Here is a 19,521-nt window from a genome sequence, read left to right as displayed (position 1 = left end):
AAAAATATTACCGTTTCATAAATGAATGACCGGCTGAAGTCAGCTGGGATAGGCTCCAGCACCCCTGCAGCCCTAATGAGGATAAAGCGGTTTAGAAAACGAATGAATGATAAATAAATTGTGTAGCATATTTATTTGCTTTTATTGAGTAAAGAGTACAGCCAGGGGTGCAATATTGCAGTTCTTTTAGTGTGTGTGTGTGTTTGTGTGCGTGTGTTTGTGTGTGCACGATCTATAAAAACAAAAAAGACAAGAGATTTGGAGTGAAAAATAGGCTCTCCATTGTGTATAATACCGTACTAGCAAATAAATAGACATATATCGGACATAAAACAATAAGGTAACTTCGTGTCAATGCAAAAGATGAGGAAAATAACTAAATTTAATTATTGCAGCAGCAATTCGTGAGATTTCACATTGCTACTTGAAGACATATCTCATAAAGCCTGGGAGATGCATGAATTCTGTTTATACTTAATGATCTGAAACCTCTTTTGGAGCATAACTATATCACTCCAGTAAAGTGCTCAGGACACACATTCAATCAACCCACAAATAAAACATCAAATAAATGAAATGATGAATAAAACATAATGTTAAAAGTAAAAAAAAAAAAAGATAAATGCATTACAATGATAGAATAATGTGTCAAGTGCGATTTATGCGTATGAAATCCACCTCGCTGTTTGATGGTGACCTTTAAAGTCCAAAAACTACAGTTTAAAAAAGTCTTAAATTCCACAGAAGGTCCATCCCAGCAGTCAATCCGACCATTCATTGTCATCAAGTTCTGAGTCGTCATCAGAGTCCGTGTACTCCACTGCAATGCGCCGCGAAAGGATAGTGGCCACGTCGTTGCCAATTGGGTCGTGTTTACTCTGCATCTCTTGCTGCTCTTGCACTTTTTTCAGCTGGATGCCTAATGAACATACATGGAATTACAATTGTACATCATCTCAAAAGAATTTCACGACCATGGAGGCAGATCATTACTCACCCATGCGGATTGCAGATAGCAAATCACTCCTCACATCTCTCACTGGTTTTGATTCCGCACCAATAATTCCACGGAGCCCTGAAAGGTGTGATGGGAAAGCCGGGGGAGGAACCGGTGCAGGTGGGGGTTCTGGGGGTGCAGGAGCGTTGCAAGGTCTCAGAGAAGGCACGGGTGGAAGTGGGAAACCTGGGCCAAGGTGTAAATGGGTTCCATTATAGGCTGAGGGTGGGGGGAAAACAAAGGCTGTCTTGGCTGAAGGGATATGTGGGCCTTGGGCAGGTGGAGGGTCTGTAGTCTGAACTTCTACTGCTGTTGTATTATAGTTGACGTCAATACTGTGGTATTCGTGCTCAGATGGTGGGGAGGGTTGCGCATTCCCATGTGTCTTGATTTTATTGGTAGCACTGTGGCATGGCACAGGAGGGGTGGGATAGTCAGGAAGGTCAGGTCTGGAAGAACACGGAACAGCGTTGTGTATGTCTTTTTTGCCTTTGATTTAGAGAATCATTGTTAAAAGGAGATTTAGACACAAAATGGTGGCATTGGTGATGATCTTATTGTACAAACCTGGCCTCCGGGGAGAGTGAGCCTTCGGAAGACGCTCCTCGCCGCAGGGTTTGAGGATGGCTGTGATCTGGTCGTAACTCTTTATCGAAGGCCATCATGTTCCACTCGTTTCTGCGGTTTCGAGCCTTCCTCACCTTTCTTACCTGTCGCTGGAGGGTGCTGCTTTCCACGCTACGTTTCTGCTCCTGGATGGAGAGTAAAAAAGTTTTTTTTCTTTTTTCGTGACCAATCAGTAGTCAGTTAGTGTGAAGGAAAGGGAAATAAAATATGGGGTATGCTCTCACTCTCTGCCTCCTTCTTTCTTTTCTCTTTTCTTCTGTGTCCTGCAGCATTTTCTCTTTCCACAAGTCAAAAAAGTAAGACGGGTTTGAGTAGTATTTCATGGCGTCAGTGCCGTCCTCTCTGTTTTGAAAGAAGAAACAACATTGTGTTTGTCCTTTTTGTTGATGAGTTCACAACATTCTCGTTCCCCAACCATTATTCAGCCAAGGCACATATTTTAAATCTGTTATAACGTCGTTAGGGTGGCCCGGCAGATGAGTGGTTAGCGCGTCAGCCTCACAGCTCTGGGGTCCTGGGTTCAAATCCAGGTCAGTCCACCTGTGTGAAGTTTGCATGTTCTCCCCAGGCCTATGGGGGTTTTCGCCGGGTACCCTGGTTTCCTCCCCCATTTGAAAAACATTCATGGTAGGCTGATTGGACACTCTAAATTGCCCCTAGGTATGAGTGTGAGCTTGAATGGTTGTTTGTCTCCGTGTGCCCTGCGATTGGCTGGCCACCAACACAAAAAAAAATAGACAAACATTTTGTAGAGTACCTGTAAGTAGTGAGATCTCTGAGAGGAGGAGGTCGGTCGCTGTTGTCGTACATGTGAGTCACTGAGCTTGGAGTGGTGCCCTTGGACAACACCTGCTGATCCTGCATCTTAGAACTTTTAAATGCTTTCCTCAAGTTTATAGCCTTAAGAGAGACTGCAAAACAGTAGTATGATTGTTTAAAATGAGCGACGTCGCTAACAAATTATAACCTGCCCTCCACACACACACACACACACACACAAAAACATATGCAACTGACCTTCTTCCACACTGGAGTCAAGCTGTGTGACTTTAATGGCCAAGCGGTCAATGCGGTCTTGTAGAGAGTTTGCACGTGTATAAAATATGTTAGCTTCATCGAAAAGATCACCAAATACATTTTCTGCATGTTTGCCTGAAACCACAACAACAGTCCGCGTAATATCGATTAGTTGATGCAAACACAACTCATGACATTTTGGCTAACATTGAATATGAAGAAATTACATTGCTAAAATAAAATAAAGTATATATTTTACAAGGTCCATCCATTTTATGGTCTACCCCACATTGGGTGGGCACTCTAACAATTGTTTGTGTGCTTTTGTAAATCCAATTAATCTGTGTAGATTACAGAAACCCCACGTGATCCTTTCCCAACCAAACCCTAAGAATGGCAGTGAGTGTTATACGATGTTATTAGAATGGCTTTGTCCTTCATCCTCCCATTCTCCATCTTATCTCCCCATGGAAGCTTGGCGTAAAACCCTCATAATTTTGCTTAATCCCATCACATTGGAATTGAGCATGTGTATGTGTGTGTCAGCCCATAAAATATCTTACTCAAACTGCTCAGTTGACGGATGACGGATGACAAGGTATTGTTGTTCACACATTCCAGCTCGCTTTCAATCCCGTTGGGCACTGCGGTTTGACACAGGTGCCGGGGTTCAACGGCTCTCCTGATCAAAGGCATCACACCTTCTCACATCCCGTACCACTGAGAAAAAAAAAGACATTATGATTATTAGATCACAAACTTACATTCCATTCATAAAACTATTCTCCACCTCTGAAAGAAATATGAATCAATCTATTCGATCGCTATTCCAACCTTTCCTTAACTAACCAAACGGTGCCCATTGGTAGATTTTTTAAAATGGAGGGATGAGCGAGGTCATTTGTAGATGATCGAAAAATAAAAATTAATATGTGGATATTGCTTGCAACAAAGTTAGCCAAATGGTTTGCCACATCATCAGTGAGACTTATCGCCACTGATACTTCTTTAATTTATCAATTAAAATGTCAATTTTTGAATGACATCATTTTAATTAACAAACTAATGCAGGGGGCATGCATCCTTATGATGTATTAACCAACACAGTAGCCCAGAATACCATCCCTCAATTAAAAAAATACTCTGTTCTTCATTTTTTTAAGGAATTAGTACTTGCAATTCAACAGGAGATGACACAGAAATTCCTTTTTTTCCATGAATACAATTACCCACAAATCCTTGCGCAAACCAATACACTTATGCCCAGATAGATGTATTAGGCTCCACTTCATGAAAAGTCAACAAACATAAACCCTCTGAAAATAACCGTAAAACTCAAATACCACAGGTAATATACACTGTACGGTGTGTGAAAGTGCATTAGTGGGAATTGCACACACACATAGCCCATTGACAAATGCTCCAAAACTCACACACCCACACACACACGCACACACACACACGCACAAACACATACGCACACCAAAGCTCAAAGTAATAACCTACCTATGTTGTTGGCAGCGTTAGATATGTTATTTGTTGAATTTTCACTGGCACGCCGAAAGGAGGAGGGAACTCCCTGGTATCTTTAATTCAAATTTAAAATGTTTTGTAATCCTCACTGCTGTCGTGTGCCAGGTAGATACTGAAGGCATCCGAGCCCGACGGAATGCACTGTGACAACATGACCTCTCAATCTAAATCACAACATGAGGGGATTTACCCAGCAGATTTACTAGATCGGCCAATCCCTTGGAGGCATGGCCAACCTCCGACATCCTGTGTGCTTTCCCCTAAAGCCTAATTATAACCTCAGACCATGGACAAAGTCATTAGTTTGACAAGATCTTTTTTTAAACATGATGAATTCCCAAAATATTTGAGCATTTGAGAACCGTTCAATGGGGCAGAAAGCATTTCCAGTTTTAAGAATATCCGTGCATATTTAATATTATTGAATGCAATGTCACTTTTTTATGTCCTCATTCATTCATCCTTAACTGCTTATCCTCACAACTGTAGAAAATCAACAACTATTAGAATACATTTTCAACATCACACTTTCAGTATTATCGCACACTTCACAGTAATGACTGATATACTACCTTAGGTCACATGTGTCAAAGTGGCGGCCCGGGGGCCAAATCTGGCCCGATGCATCATTTTGTGTGGCCCGGGAAAGTAAATCATGAGTGCCGAATTTCTGTTTTAGGATCAAATTTAAATGAAGAGTATAGATGTATATTACATTTCCTGATTTTCCGCCTTTTAAATCAATAATTGTAATTTTTTAATCCATTTTTATGTGTTTTTAGTTCAAAAAATATTTTGTAAAATCTAAAAATATTTAAAAACACAACAAAAATAAAGATTGTTTTAGATCTATAAAAAACTGAATATTCAGGGATTTTAATCCAGTTCTTTTAATCCATTCATTAAAAAAAATATCTAAATATTATATCTAAAATGGTCCGGCCCACATGAAATTGACGTTAAAGCGGCCCACGAACCAACCCGAGTCTAACACCCTTGCCTAAGGTACACCTTTATTGGAACTTTGGAAGAAGGGGCTAAGGCATTAGTGTTTAACAAGAGTCAGAAGGCAAACTACTCAGTAAAATCTTTTTTTTTATTTGTCTGGTGCATGACACAAATTGTGATTTTGGTTCCAAAGCCAAGGCCGTTAAAAAGGCCTCTTCCCCAAATATGAAACACAGAAATTGAGAATTTGAAGTAATCAAAACATGTATTTAATATACTTATCACTGCAGTGGAGCGGGTATCTTTTGACTTTTTGCCTTCTAATTTCATACTTTTTCATTTCAAAGGAAGTTCACCTGTTGCTGTGAGACCAAAATGCAGTTTCCGTGCTATAATGCCGATTTAGGCCATTTCAATGTCGCAATTGCCCATTCTTCAAAATAAGGACAAGTCAATCAGTTGATACTTCACTGTAGTCGACCTGGATTACCAGTGCAAGGAGAGGCTAGTATTTGATTTCAAAAGCATCACATGGACACACACACACATCACTCCTTTATCACAGATGGTCTCATCTGGATTGAGGGAGGGAGTATTGTAACCTAGATATCAAGGCTTAACTCTTTATAAGTAGAACATCGTCATATTCACAACCCTACAAACAGTACGGAGATTGTTTATTCCATAAATACATTGTTTGATCCAACATTAGGAATCACCTTGCAGTGCCATAATTGGAAAGTGATTGGGCTACAAATGATGTGACTGAATAATGCATTCCAAAAAAGTGTTAACTGAAATATGCTCAATTTTCATTATTTTTAAAATTATTTATACATTCATTGATTCATTTATGTATTTATTTATTTACTTATTTATGTATATATGTATTTACTTATTCACTTACTTAGTGTTATCATTATTATTTTGTTTATAAAAATACAGTAATTTTGTTATTAATGTTAGCAGCATCAATTATATTGTTGTAATAGCTGCACATCCACATTTATTTGCATTTTACATGCTCATAAGCTTGTTATTTTTGTTTTCTTGTGAATTGTTTACATGTTGGGGAACATGCCACTTAGGGGCTGTCTTTGTTTTTAATGGCCAAATAATCTTCAGATCAGTGGTATTAACCTCAATATAATATGTACCCTCCTTCTTCATCATTGGCCAGAGAGTTTATGCGAAGCAATTTTATCATTTGTCGTGGAATAAAATTTAGTTGTCAAATATTTTTCTTGGTAAAGTACTTAGTGAAAAATGATTTACATGACTGGTTTATGACATAGGAATATAATTTCCTCTTCCAGTAGTGCCGTCTGCTGGCTATAGCCGGTACAACCTTTAAATCAGCAGATTGATATTTTATTGCATTTTGAACAATGTCATCTATGATTTGTGTTTTGAAGCCTATTTAAGAGCAGTGTACTGAACCTAAAGCGGACCCTAACAACACAATGTACGATGACTCTGTTCTTTGCTCAAAGTATTAAGTAAGTAGACTTTCTAGAACCCAAAGTTTATATAGTTTTATAGATGATTTAACAGAAATTCTAATTGATGTAGTCACGTGGATATTAAAGATTACTCTGTAACTAATGGTGTTTTGATATAATATTGTGATCTGATAACTTCATTCATGCATTCATTTTCCATTTCGCTCATCCTCAAAAGGTTCATTGGGGTGCTGAAGCTTATTTCAGCCAAATACTCTGCAGATCAAAATTTTAATAGAGTAAATACAACTAATTCAGTGTAACTGATGTTTCTACTCTTATTTCATATGCCGTGCAGAGGGAACCCTAGTTTGTGATGATGTCACGGCAGCGGATTGTTAGTTTAATGCAGTTCCTATCCTGTATTATGAATTTATAAAAACATCATCATTAGCATTTATTCTGAATTATAGTTCTTTGTTTGAGAATGGACAAAATGCAGCTCTTCTGACCTCCTTCTGTAAATTTATAAGTAAGGGACCCAAAATATTGGACTCAGTTTCATTGTGATGCAGTGTAGTTTTACACTATTAACTTAATGGAAAGTACAAATAAAAGTATACTTCAACTGTGTGCTTTAATATCTTTGTAAAAAACAGAATATTTTCGTGTTCTGCCAGTATATGTGGTGCTCAGTGGTAAAGTAAACCGTTTATTCTGGTTTAAGTTGCTTATTTCGAACACTTACAAAAAGGTCTGAATTATTGTAATAATTTTGGTGTTCATTAGATCATTTAAAAGCATCTTTTGAAAAGCAACTGTCTGAGACATATTTCCTTTGAAATACGTCATTGTACCGTTGTGGCAGTGCCATTATGTAATTAAGCTACAGTTGTCTTCTTGTCTTGTTTACAATAGGCCTCGACAAAAGACAAAACGTTGAATTTTCCCATAGTGGCGCGCCACTCATCACAGAGGAGTGGGAAAAATAATCAGGCGCAGCTTAATACCGCATGAAAAGCCTTCACAGCTCCTGAGCCGCTTTAAGTGGGGGTGACTCTAAGAATGCCTTAGCTTGTTTGTCTCATGGTTTAAGTGGTGCACATAGCCATGGAAAGATCATTAAATCACTGTTTTACCACTTGCCTTAATCCCCACAACAAAAGGGGCCGATGCAAAAAAAATAAGGAGAAAGAAAAAAAAATGGCCAGAGAGATTAAGAAGAAACTTGATGGATCCAAAGTGACGGCTCGGGTTCCCAGCCTCGCCGAATGGGCGTTAGGAATCTTGATTCCGTATCTCCCAGGGACGCAGGCTGAAGAGTGGCGGCTGATCGGACGTTCGCCGTTACCCCTGCAGTGGCCAGCCTCGCTCGCGGTGTCCACCGCTGTGGCCATCTGCCGGATTACCCAGCAGGATAGATTTTTATAGAGAGCATCCTATTCATATTCTGCCTGCAAAGGTTTACATTAAGGTTGAACTCGGGTGCACTTACAATGACAGAAGAAGTAAGCCCTGTCCTTCTTACAGCACCCCCCATCTTCTCACTGTTTGGGGTGTTGATGGCACAGACTTAAAAGGGGATGCTTTTACCGTCCCTTGAAAGAGGATCTCACTCAATGCCACTGTCTGCCACTGCTTGTTTTGTTTTGTTTTTTTCTCCTCTTCCAGAGACAGACAATAAAATGGTGCCCAGCATGAAGGGTGGAAAAAAAAAACAGTTGGATGTGCCAAGTGTGATTGTTTCAACTAATAGGCATCAACAGGGCAACTTTTCCCAGTTACCATACAGGTGAACTCATTCCTGGGAAAATGTTTTTCTCTTTCTCAGCCTTGTAGGCGCGATGGCGTCCCCCTTTTTCCTCGCTCTAACGGGATTAGTCGTGCCAGTGCTACCCCGGCTGTCACGGTACTGTCTACTTCCCATCTCTCTTCTGGGCCTCTAATGTGATTAACCCATTCCCTGTGGTCCAAATGGTTCTGGAGTGGGGGGAGCGTGGGGGGCACCTCCTTGGCATGTTCGCTATGATGCCCAACTAGCAGTCATTGGCACCTTTTGTCAGGAAGGAAGGACTGAGGTCAACTTAGTGCTAAGTAACAAGGAAAGGAAATTCTTTCCCTCTTCTAACACTGATCATTTCAAACAAACCACTTGGTTAACTAACACAAGGCTCTCTTAAATTAAACAGGCATGTTTTCATGCATGTAAAAACATTGCACCTTGAAACCCTATCTTACCGTTTGCACCTTTCTGTGGGTTCGACACTGGTTATAAACTGCTGGCTTCGATGATAAGGATTGCCGACGCCCATCATCTTGTCAAACGTCAGTGTCGCGGGGGCTTCGCGCGCCTGTTTAACACCCGTCACGCTCATTTTCGACTCAAGTCGTCTTAGGGGCAGGGTTGTATGCAGAAGACTTCGTGGCCTTTGCCACAGCTCGCTCATAGGGAGCGTTCTCGCTGTTGCACTATTGCATTTGGAAATCGTTATAAGATTGACACATACTTGTCGCCTCATTATTGTGGTTTTTTTGTTGAAATGTAAGACAGGTTCTCTGTGAAGTATGTAGGGTAATAATAATCTTTGTGAAGTTGGTCATGAATTATGCCTTGGTGGTTTTATAGTGAAATGCTGGTACACGGTCGATTGGTCGCCGGTCTTTTGGTCGCCCAGAAGGTTATTGATAATTACCATTTAAATCGTTGCTCAAATTCCCTAAATGCAAACTGCGAATTATTATTTAGTCATACATAATGCCCTATTAATTAATAGGCTAAAGAAAAGCTCCAAATTTCCCGTACTTTTATTGTGTTTTGTTGGAGAACTTGTTAGGACCCTGACTGACGTCCCTTCCTAAGGGGACAACTCATGTACATACAAACTCTTATACACTCACACGTCGGCTCAGTGAAACTGCTCATGGCCATTGTTGGCTTTTATTGATGCGTAGACCGTGTTGTTTTACCTTGTTTTGTCGCCGGTCTTTTGGTCGTCGGTCTTTTGGTCGCCGGTCTTTTGGTCGTCCGTTGTCGCGGTCCGGGCGACCAAAAGACTGCGACCAAAAGACCGGCGACCAAAAGACGGCGACCAAAAGACCGGCGACCAATCGACCGCACACGGAAATGCTGACTGATTTGTGAGCATAATGGAATAATTTGGATTGCAGAAAATGACGTTGGCATCACAGTTTTATTAATGAGCATTTTCCTCTAACTGAAAGTTCTTAATCATTTAAGTGTAGGTACTAAAAAGTGCGTGTTTGTTCTAAGTGGTTCAAAATGTATGCTCCTTTTTGGATGCTTTTAAGTTAACTATTTACTTCTGGAAACGTTTGTCTTTTTTCTTTTGAGTGTGAGCACCTGCAATACACTGGAAAATACACCCCCCCTATCTAAACTGGGTTGACTCTGTCAGACGTACGTTTTGGGCTTAGTCAAACCCAAGACAGCATAAAAAAGCGTAAATACCCGAATAACAAAGACAGTCTTTCACGTGAGTGCACAGCTTTGCTCAGGCGACAGCATGGAGAATTAAGAGTCTTAATTAAGATTTTTAACAACTCTGCATGTGCTGTTCATATGGGAGACAACAGGCTTCAATAGGGTGGGGTGTGGCAGCTCCTTAAACAGCTGCCCGCTCCCTAGGAAGACCCGACAGTGGGAAAAAGATTCACACTTTGAAGGAATGGCTCATTCTATTTCTAATTTTTCATTTTACGTACTTGCCAAATCTATCTATGGTAGAGAAACTTTGATCACTTAGCAAACGTGTATCCGTATGCATTTGTGTTTAAAGCATTCATAAAGGCGCAAATGAAAACAATTCGTCATTGTGGCTGAAAGACAATACTGGCCATGAGAGTGCGGCACCCCTTGTGTGAAGATTTGGTGGCTTTCCAATCCTGATATCTTTGCCAGCACCATGTAATAGAAGGTGACACTTATTGTATTAGTAAGGGCTAATGAGTGTCTAAAAGCTGTGTGACTGTGTGTGCCCAGGAATCTCATCGTGTGCGTTAGTTTTTTGGGGAAAAAAGGACAATGTCTTCTTGCAAAAGAAGTGCAGCCCCCAAAAAACAAATGGTCGTACCACCGTCAGTGTGACTCTCACGAGGCACGCGAGTTCAATTATTCCACTGCTAATAGAGATATAAAGACAAAAAGATAAGTTTGCAACTTGAATTGCCCTTTGGTCCATGAAGTCCATGACCAACTTTAGACCTCTTCTTTTCACCTGCTAAAAGTGGAGTTCTTTCAATGAACACCAGAGGTTATGCTGTTAAAATTGCACATTATTTAAGCCCTCACTTTTACTAAATTTTAAGCTTCCTGACAGATATATAATATATGTAGATAGTGTATATATTTATATATATATATATATATATATATATATATATATATATATATATATATATATATATATATATATATATAGGAAGGCACAACAATTGAATTAAATTGAATTGAATTGAATGTTTTTATTGTCATTATACCAGTATAATGATATTTAAAGCTTTCACCACATAGTGCACAAATAAGAACAGACAGACAAACAAAATGGGAACAATCCAATCAAACCAAGAGTAATGGAAGCAACATATTTGTTCAAAGTAAATGAAACCTTTTAAATATGCCATTTCAGAAAAAATAACAGAATTATCATTTGTTTAAAATGACATCTTTCAGATGGTGTTTTCCTGTACGAATGCATTATCAAACTTTGCTTTTGAATGAAGATAAAATGATGGCCTCAAAGTCACAGAAAATTTCAAAGGGGTGTTTGCTCCTTTTTACAATTTTACTCTAAATATGACTGAACACACAAGCAAACACAAAATATTTTTCACATCTGTTGAGCTTGTTTGTCCATTGTTGAGTTGAAATCAATATAAGAGTACATCTATTAAAACATCTTAGTGATTGACTATTTTTGTAAGGACCTGAAAATTTTGAATATATATTCATATGGAAAGGAGGATGCTTGGAAGCTGTTAACATCGTTTAACTGGGTTTGTGGGAATGCAATACCCATTAGTCAACACAGGGGGAATATCGAGCTATTGAAAGATTTCTCTGGAACCACCTTGAGTGACCCGGCGGCTTGAGGGGTTAGTTAGCAGGTCAGCCTCACAGCTCTGGGGTCCTGGGTTCCAATCCAGGTCGGTCCACCTGTGTGGAGTCTGCATGTTCTCCCCGGGCCTGTATGGGTTTTCTCTGGGTACTCCGGTTTCCTCCCACATTTCAAAGACATGCATGGTAGGCTGATTGGACACTCTAAATTGCCCCTAGGTATGAGTGTGAGAGTGAATGGTTCTGCGTCTTCTCGTGCCGTGCGATTGGCTGGCCACCGATTCAGGGTGTCCTCCGCCTCTGGCACGAAGTCAGCTGGGATAGGCTCCAGCACCCCCCACAACCCTAGTGAGGATAAAGCAGTTCAGAAAATGAGTGAATGCAACCGCCTCAGTTTGATGCACCATCAGTTTAAATAGTATAGATAAGGATTAGATTGATGTGTTTTTGATTATTCATTTATTCATCTTCCATACCGCCTATCCTCAAAAGGGTTGCAGGGTTGCTGGAGCCTAACCCAGCTGTCTTCAGGCAAAAGGCAGACTACAGTCTAGGCCAGGGGTCGGGAACCTATGGCTCGCGAGCCATATATGGCTCTTTTGATGATTGCATATGGCTCGCTCTTTATTTATTTATTTTTATTTTTTATTTTTTTTTATTTTTATTTTTTTACCCCTTTCCCCATGATGGCGCCGATTGATGTGCAAGATGCCCCTCCTGAGCTTCAAATGGAGCTCATTGACCTGCAGTGCAACTCTGCACTCAAAGCCAAGTTCAGGGAGGTGAGTGGAGAAGCAGACAAGCTTGGGCAATTTTTGAGAGAGTTGACCCCCAGCTTCCCTGAACTTTCCCGAAGGTTCAAGCGGACCATGTGCCTTTTTGGGAGCACATACTTGTGTGAGAAGCTCTTCTCCACCTTGAACTTCAATAAGTCCAAGTACAGGTCCAGACTTACTGATGAGCATCTTCAAGCTCTACTGAGGGTCTCCACTGCTTCCTCCCTCAAGCCAAATGTGACTATGTGAGAAGAAGCGCTGCCAGGTCTCTAGCAGCAAGGAGTAGGCAAGAGAAGCCGTGTTCAGAATATTTCATGTTCAATGTTCCATTCAAGTTCAGAAAGTTAAAGGTTAAAGAGCTGTTAATACAGACATTTGAAACGGAATAAAAATAATTCATTTTCTCTACTTAGCCAGCCAGTGTATATCTACTGTATGCTCATTAGTATTATTTGGTTTTGTATTACTGATTGATTTATTTTTTATTCATCTTTAAGTTAATTTATTTAATTCATTATTTTTTGTTAAAAAATAAAGATATTTGATAACATTGGAATGTTTTATCAGTGCTTTTCTTGTGGAAATCCTGATGCGGCCCAGTCTCACCCAGACTCGGCCTCTAGCGGCCCCCAGGTAAATTGAGTTCGAGACCCCTGATTTAGAGGCTTATTATACTGACATTTAGTTGAATTCACTTTTAAAAATATTATATGGCTCTCGCTGAAATAAATTTTCAATTTTTTTGCTTTCATGGCTCTCTTAGTCAAAAAGGTTCCCGACCCCTGGTCTAGGCCCTTGGGTGTAGTCATGCCGACACCGGCAGGAATCGAGCCCACGCCTGGCCACATCGAAGTCAGGCGAGTGAACCTCTACACCAGGGGTGTCAGACTCGGGTTTGGTTAGCGGGCCGCGTTAACGTCAACTCGATTTCATGTGGGCCGGACCATTTTAGATAAACTTAGATAGACTTTTTATGAATGGATTAAAAGCCCTGAATATTCGGTTTTTTATAGATCTAAAACAATGTTTATTTTAGCTTTTTTTTAAATATATATTTTTAGATTTTACAAAATGATTTTTGAACTAAAAACACAGAAAAAAATGATTAAAAAATTACAATTATTGATTTAAAAGGGGGAAAATCAGGAAATTTATTATACATCTATACACTTCATTTTAATTTGATCCTAAAACAGAAAGACGGCACTCATGATTTACTTTCCCGGGCCACACAAAATGATGCGGCGGGACAGATTTGGCCCCCGGACCGCCACTTTGACACAAGTGACCTACACCATGAGGCAACATACTACTTTTGATTAGTTTGAATGAAATCCATGTAGTGTATATATGTTTAACTCAACAGAAAAAGGTGCACTTTTGGCCTTTTTGGGGGGGTTTATTTAGAACAAACAGACATAACAACATTTGAGTAAGTATTAAAATGTTTTTCTAGAGTCTACAAGACGCCCTTTTATACACCTTGTGACATTTTTACAATTATACCTCTTTTCTGAGACTATCTTTCATTGAACTATATCTTTCCCAGGGACTTTTTGCCCAAATTTTATATACTACTAGATACAAATGACAAGCTGCCTCGCTGCAGCGAGAAACTGACCATTGAAATTCCCGTCATTGTTCCTAATTCATGAAAAGCCTAATTTGTTAGCGGATCACACATGTGGCCTTTCACAGAGGTGGACATTTTATGGACGCTTTCACTGATAGGCAGCTTTGAGGAGAAATAATGTCACCAAAGCAGGAGGCTGTCAACTATAGGAACATGGCCCACTGGAGATAGAATGACATCAAGGAACTCTTAACGCAACCGGGCTTTTTCAAGCCGTCATCGCGGGCCTACACTTGCTCCACAGGTCAGCGGCGGTGCACTCATCTGCACGTAACTCGGCCCGACACAATTTGACCTCACGCCGTAGCCTTCTCTGCTCGCCATTTGTTTTCCTGCTCTCTCCTGGGAACGGCACCGTACACATTCTATCAAATGTGTTAGTCTTCTAAGCTCTCATTTCTCAACATTTGCTTTTCTATTATTTCCCACAATTGCATGTCTTTTCAGGAAGGCCCTTTGTAGGCCTTCACTGAGCAGGATGGGGTCTGGTGGAATTGTTTGGCTCAGGCTGCCATCAAAGACTCCTTTAAAGGCCTGGATGAAGAGGCTTTTGTGAGCTCATTTTAGACGTCTCCAAATAGTGTACCGATAGGTTTAAATCGTTTAGAAAACAAGAAATTTACCGTTTTTTTCCCCCCTTGCCTGTTTTTTTTAAATTAAAAACGGAATTTCTTGGTGAGGACAAGGCTTCTGAAATAGAGAAAAGATTCACTCAACTTTCGAATGAACGTTTCCAAAGATTTCACAGTCAGATGATCAGCTAAAGCTAAATATGGTTAATGCAGTGCAACACAAAGAAGCCATAATCTTTGCTTTTTTTCCCTCGGACTTTAAATTAAGAATTAGTCAAGTGTTTTAGACAACTAGTGTAGACTGAGAGCTATCACCTGCTTCTCACACAGGTCACTCATTCTCATATTGTCATTGGATTAAAGTCACATAGCCTTGGCCTTACTTTCATCCACTTAAAGTCAAATTTACTTTATTCAAATCATCTCCAACTGACCACTATGACTTTCTGTTATTTTATATCAATTTCACGTTGGTTTTACGTGGTCATCAGACCTTTTTGATAGATTTTGGCCATGTTCTTTTTTTTTATATACATTTGAAAATGGGCATTTATAATGTGGTAATCTTAATAGTCCTGTAGCCCAAAAGCCTTTTGACGCTTTCCATCATTCTGCATGTTTGAAAACCCATTTAAATTCTTTTTGGGAGACATCTGGAAAAAGAACATGATTTTGAAGTAGCAGGTGGATGATTGCACGCTCGACTGATCAGATCTAAAAAGGATTTGCAAAAGGGCATTCAATAAAAGCCATGTTGCTCGTTTGCTAATTGGACGCTGCCTGAGGCTGCGACTTTGCAACACGCACAATGTTTGCATGGATCCCCCTCAAAAAAAGTTTAGTCAAGGCACAAAGCCTTTGGTTGTTTCTCAGCAAACAGTTGCTTGTTTGGGGGGCCACCTCGATTTAGTTATAGTGAATGAATAGCGTGCGAGGTGTGAAGGTCAATTCCTCCGTGATGCTGTAAATACCGACTGACCACATCTGAAATGAGTGAGGCCACCACCTTGCTTGCTATTCAGCCTTTGTAGGCCAACAAAACAAACTGTTGTCACCCAACAATTATTCACGTTAAAAGGATAAACTGTAAAAAAATGTATACCATTTTTTTGGTCTCATGCCTCTTTTGCTTGCATTTTGAAAGCGAATCAGAAAATTTGATTCTGGATGCATCCGTTGATACATTCAAGTCAATTATTTTTCTTTTAAAGAGTGGTTACAAAAGTCTGCACCCCTGTTCAAACGTCAGGGGTATATTTATTATTCAAACTCTTGGGAAACATTGTTGCTCATGCTAAAAAAACAGTTTATTAGCACGCTTAGAACTTTTAATGGCATGTTGTGTTGCAGTTGCACTTTGCACCAGAGGGTGTCACTATTAAAATGAATAACTTTCCGGATCTGTTGTATTCAAGTTTTATGTAAAAGGCATGACTTTCACATGAATAATTTAGCAAGATACAACACAATTGAATGGTGTCTTTAACTTGGTGTGTCTATTGTCCTAAAACACTTTTATTCCATTGAGAAAATGTTAAAAATCAACTGAAAGAGAAAACAAGGCCCTGGACTAGCACATGCTTTAACAATCAATCTATTTAATTACTAGAAGCTTTGTTACCAATAATCTTGATTATTCACATATACTTTTCTACCAATTTGTGGAAAAATGCATTTATTTGCGTGTCAATATAATAAAAAAGTATAGAAAATATCACAGGTAAAAAGTGGGCAGACCTAAATGTTAAAGGAATAGTCTTTTATTATTTTATTTTATTCTGTTATGCTTTTAAATTGGGGGAATTTATTTCAGTTGTAAGTGACTTTTAAGGAGTGATAACAAATAACCCCTCCTCCAAAATTGAGCTTGTCTTTTAAAAAATGTAAACAGGTTTATTTTTGTCTACGTAATTGTAAAACAAATCATTTGTTCAATTCACTGTTTTATTTTAAACTACAACCTTAAATCACTGTGTTTTAAAAAAAAAAAATCTGCCTAGAAGCAAAGCTTATGCTTCATTATAGGGTATTTTTACATAATGATCCTCATGTTGCTGCTGTTAATTTTTTTTTATTAACGCAATTACCTGTCTCTTATTGGACTGGGTCAGAGGTCTAATTACCCTACGCCATGCCGGTAAATAGTTAGTGCCACCGAGCAGGTGGCCCTGGAGGTATAAGAGGGAGACATGGGGCATACCGAGGCGGGCAATTATGGGATGAATTTCACTTTAATAAATGTTGAGCTACATTTGGAAATTCAGATAACAGAGCTTTCTGCCTAATGGGTGCTGCACTGAGGCCACTTGTGCAAGGAAATTATTCCAAAGAGGGTTTAATTAACACCAGCAACATGATCCTGGCAGCGAGTGACAGAATGTTAAAGTGAGGGGGAGAGCGCACAGCTCAGGGATAATATGAAAATTACACAAAGTACAGGATGGAAGAATAGAAAGTAGGTGCTAACTTTTATATTCCTCCTGTAAATGTTGCTCTGCTATTGAAAAAGAATAGTACAGAGTTCAATCTTCAGCGTGTTTAAATATTGCAACCATATCTATCTCTTGTGTCATCATTCCTGGAACTTTACACATCAACAAATAGCTAAATGATAACACTTTGACGGCAGTAGGCGTCCAATCTACTCAGCCAATCGCTGCCAGCCTCTCCCAGTCTGAATTGATTGGACGTCCAAGGCATCCGATGCAGTTTATTTATGAAATAGCATCCAAGGTAAAAGCCATTAGAACAGTGGGAAGGCAAATAATGTGTTTTATGTGGTGTCATCATTCCTGGAACTTTACACATCAACAAATAGCTAAATGATAACACTTTGACGGCAGTAGGCGTCCAATCTACTCAGCCAATCGCTGCCAGCCTCTCCCAGTCTGAATTGATTGGACGTCCAAGGCATCCGATGCAGTTTATTTATGAAATAGCATCCAAGGTAAAAGCCATTAGAACAGTGGGAAGGCAAATAATGTGTTTTATGTGGTGTCATCATTCCTGGAACTTTACACATCAACAAATAGCTGAATGATAACACTTTGACGGCAGTAGGCGTCCAATCTACTCAGCCAATCGCTGCCAGCCTCTCCCAGTCTGAATTGATTGGACGTCCAAGGCATCCGATGCAGTTTATTTATGAAATAGCATCCAAGGTAAAAGTCATTAGAACAGTGGGAAGGCAAATAATGTGTTTTATGTGGTGTCATCATTCCTGGAACTTTACACATCAACAAATAGCTGAATGATAACACTTTGACGGCAGTAGGCGTCCAATCTACTCAGCCAATCGCTGCCACCTCTCCCAGTCTGAATTGATTGGACGTCCAAGGCATCCGATGCAGTTTATTTATGAAATAGCATCCAAGGTAAAAGCCATTAGAACAGTGGGAAGGCAAATAATGTGTTTTATGTGGTAATATGTATGTTGTTGTTTTTATTATAGAAATAGTTTTCTCTATCACCGTGAATGGCAGCCAATGCCCATGGAGATGAACGGGCAGCGGCGTAATGGTACGTTTGCATCAACACGCCTAATTTATTGTCACACATTTGAGACAGAGAGTTTGTTTTGCCCTGTAGCTGCTGTCACTTTTCATGTTTTTAGTGCAGCTCGCACCAGCTGTTCCCAAGCGCCACCATATAGCGTGGCGATGGTTTTGTTTTGTGAGGTCTCGTGTATGCGAGGTCCTCATGGCCACACATGGCGGTCTCCCTCCGCTCTCCACCGGTGCTAAAAGCCCAGAAACAGAACGGTAATTGGCCAATTAGGGCCCTCGCTCCGTGGGCCGCAGAGCACTATGCGCCTCCACATGCTCACAGAGTCAGATAATTGAGATGAAAGCAAATGAAGGGATGGCAGACAAACAAGCTACTAGAAAATAATTACTTGGAGTGTTTCTTTTCAGTACCTGTACAGCGAATTTCATTATTGTCAATAGCCTCTAAAGCTGCTGGTATTTTTCATATTCACAGAGACTTGATAATGACATTAATTTGTCTTAATGGCTTGGTTCTATTGTTAAAAATAGGGAAATGAGCAGAAATGGTCTTTCCTCAGAAAGTTGAGAGGACTTTAGCACACTCCAGGCCAGAATAAGGAGGTAATTTGGGGTGCTTGTTAAATTTGCAATAATTTGTTACATGGAACATGAGTAATGTTAATACCATTAATGTCCATTTTCCTCTAAATTCAGCACTGCCCTTTTCTCCAGTGTGTTGTTTTCCAAGAATTCCGGTTATTACTGCAAGAGTGGGTACAACTGTTACAGTTTTGTCTTATTTACAAACGAGTTGAGAAAGACACAGGTATTTCTGACTCATATGCTCACAAGAAAATGTTCCTCAATCCATAGCTGCTTTTAAGATTTCCACGGTAACACTGTAATTATGTTATGTACCGCTTAGGATTTTCAATGTTTGAATGACTGATAATTTAAAACAATCTCGGCTCTCTAGCTACAGTAATAAAACTTTCAAAATGTGTACTCTGATTCGGTTTAGTCATGAACAACAAAAAGGAACAAAGGTAACAAAGCAGAAAAGAAAAATATTGTCAGCGTTCTCATTTTGGTAGAATCACAGAAGTAGTCATTCATTCATTCATTTTCTACACCGCTTAATTCTCACTTAGGGTCGCGGGGGGTGCTGGAGCCTATCTGAGGTGACTGCGGGTCAGAGGCGGGGGACACCATGAATTGGTGGCCAGCCAATCGCAGGGCACAAGGAGACGGACGACCATTCAAACTCACAATCATACATAGAGGCAATTTAAAGTGTCCAAGCATGCATGTTTTTGGAATGTGGGAGGAAACCAGAATACCCGGAGAAAACCCACGTGGCCCTGGGGAGAACATGCAGACCGATGGACCGATCTGGATTTGAACCCAGGACCCC

The 19,521-nt window shown here is 39.9% G+C and overlaps 1 protein-coding gene across 1 annotated transcript; it reads right to left on the bottom strand.

Annotated features, from left to right (window-relative positions):
* Positions 1–118: 118 nt before the first annotated feature.
* On the bottom strand, positions 119–4,319 carry LOC144068169 (actin-binding protein WASF3-like). The gene is made up of 8 exons (XM_077592482.1): positions 4,148–4,319; positions 3,205–3,361; positions 2,642–2,776; positions 2,382–2,535; positions 1,849–1,966; positions 1,565–1,749; positions 998–1,446; positions 119–919 (listed from the first exon to the last, which is right to left on the bottom strand). The coding sequence occupies exons 2-8, from the start codon at positions 3,335–3,337 to the stop codon at positions 762–764; spliced, it is 1,332 nt and encodes a 443-aa protein (XP_077448608.1). The 5' UTR covers positions 3,338–3,361; positions 4,148–4,319; the 3' UTR covers positions 119–761.
* Between the last annotated feature and the right edge of the window lie 15,202 nt (positions 4,320–19,521).

This window comes from Stigmatopora argus, chromosome 22, assembly GCF_051989625.1.
Source record: "Stigmatopora argus isolate UIUO_Sarg chromosome 22, RoL_Sarg_1.0, whole genome shotgun sequence".
Classification (NCBI taxonomy): domain Eukaryota; kingdom Metazoa; phylum Chordata; class Actinopteri; order Syngnathiformes; family Syngnathidae; genus Stigmatopora; species Stigmatopora argus.
Note: the sequence above shows the minus strand (reverse complement) of the source record. Positions and strands in the feature narration are given on the sequence as shown.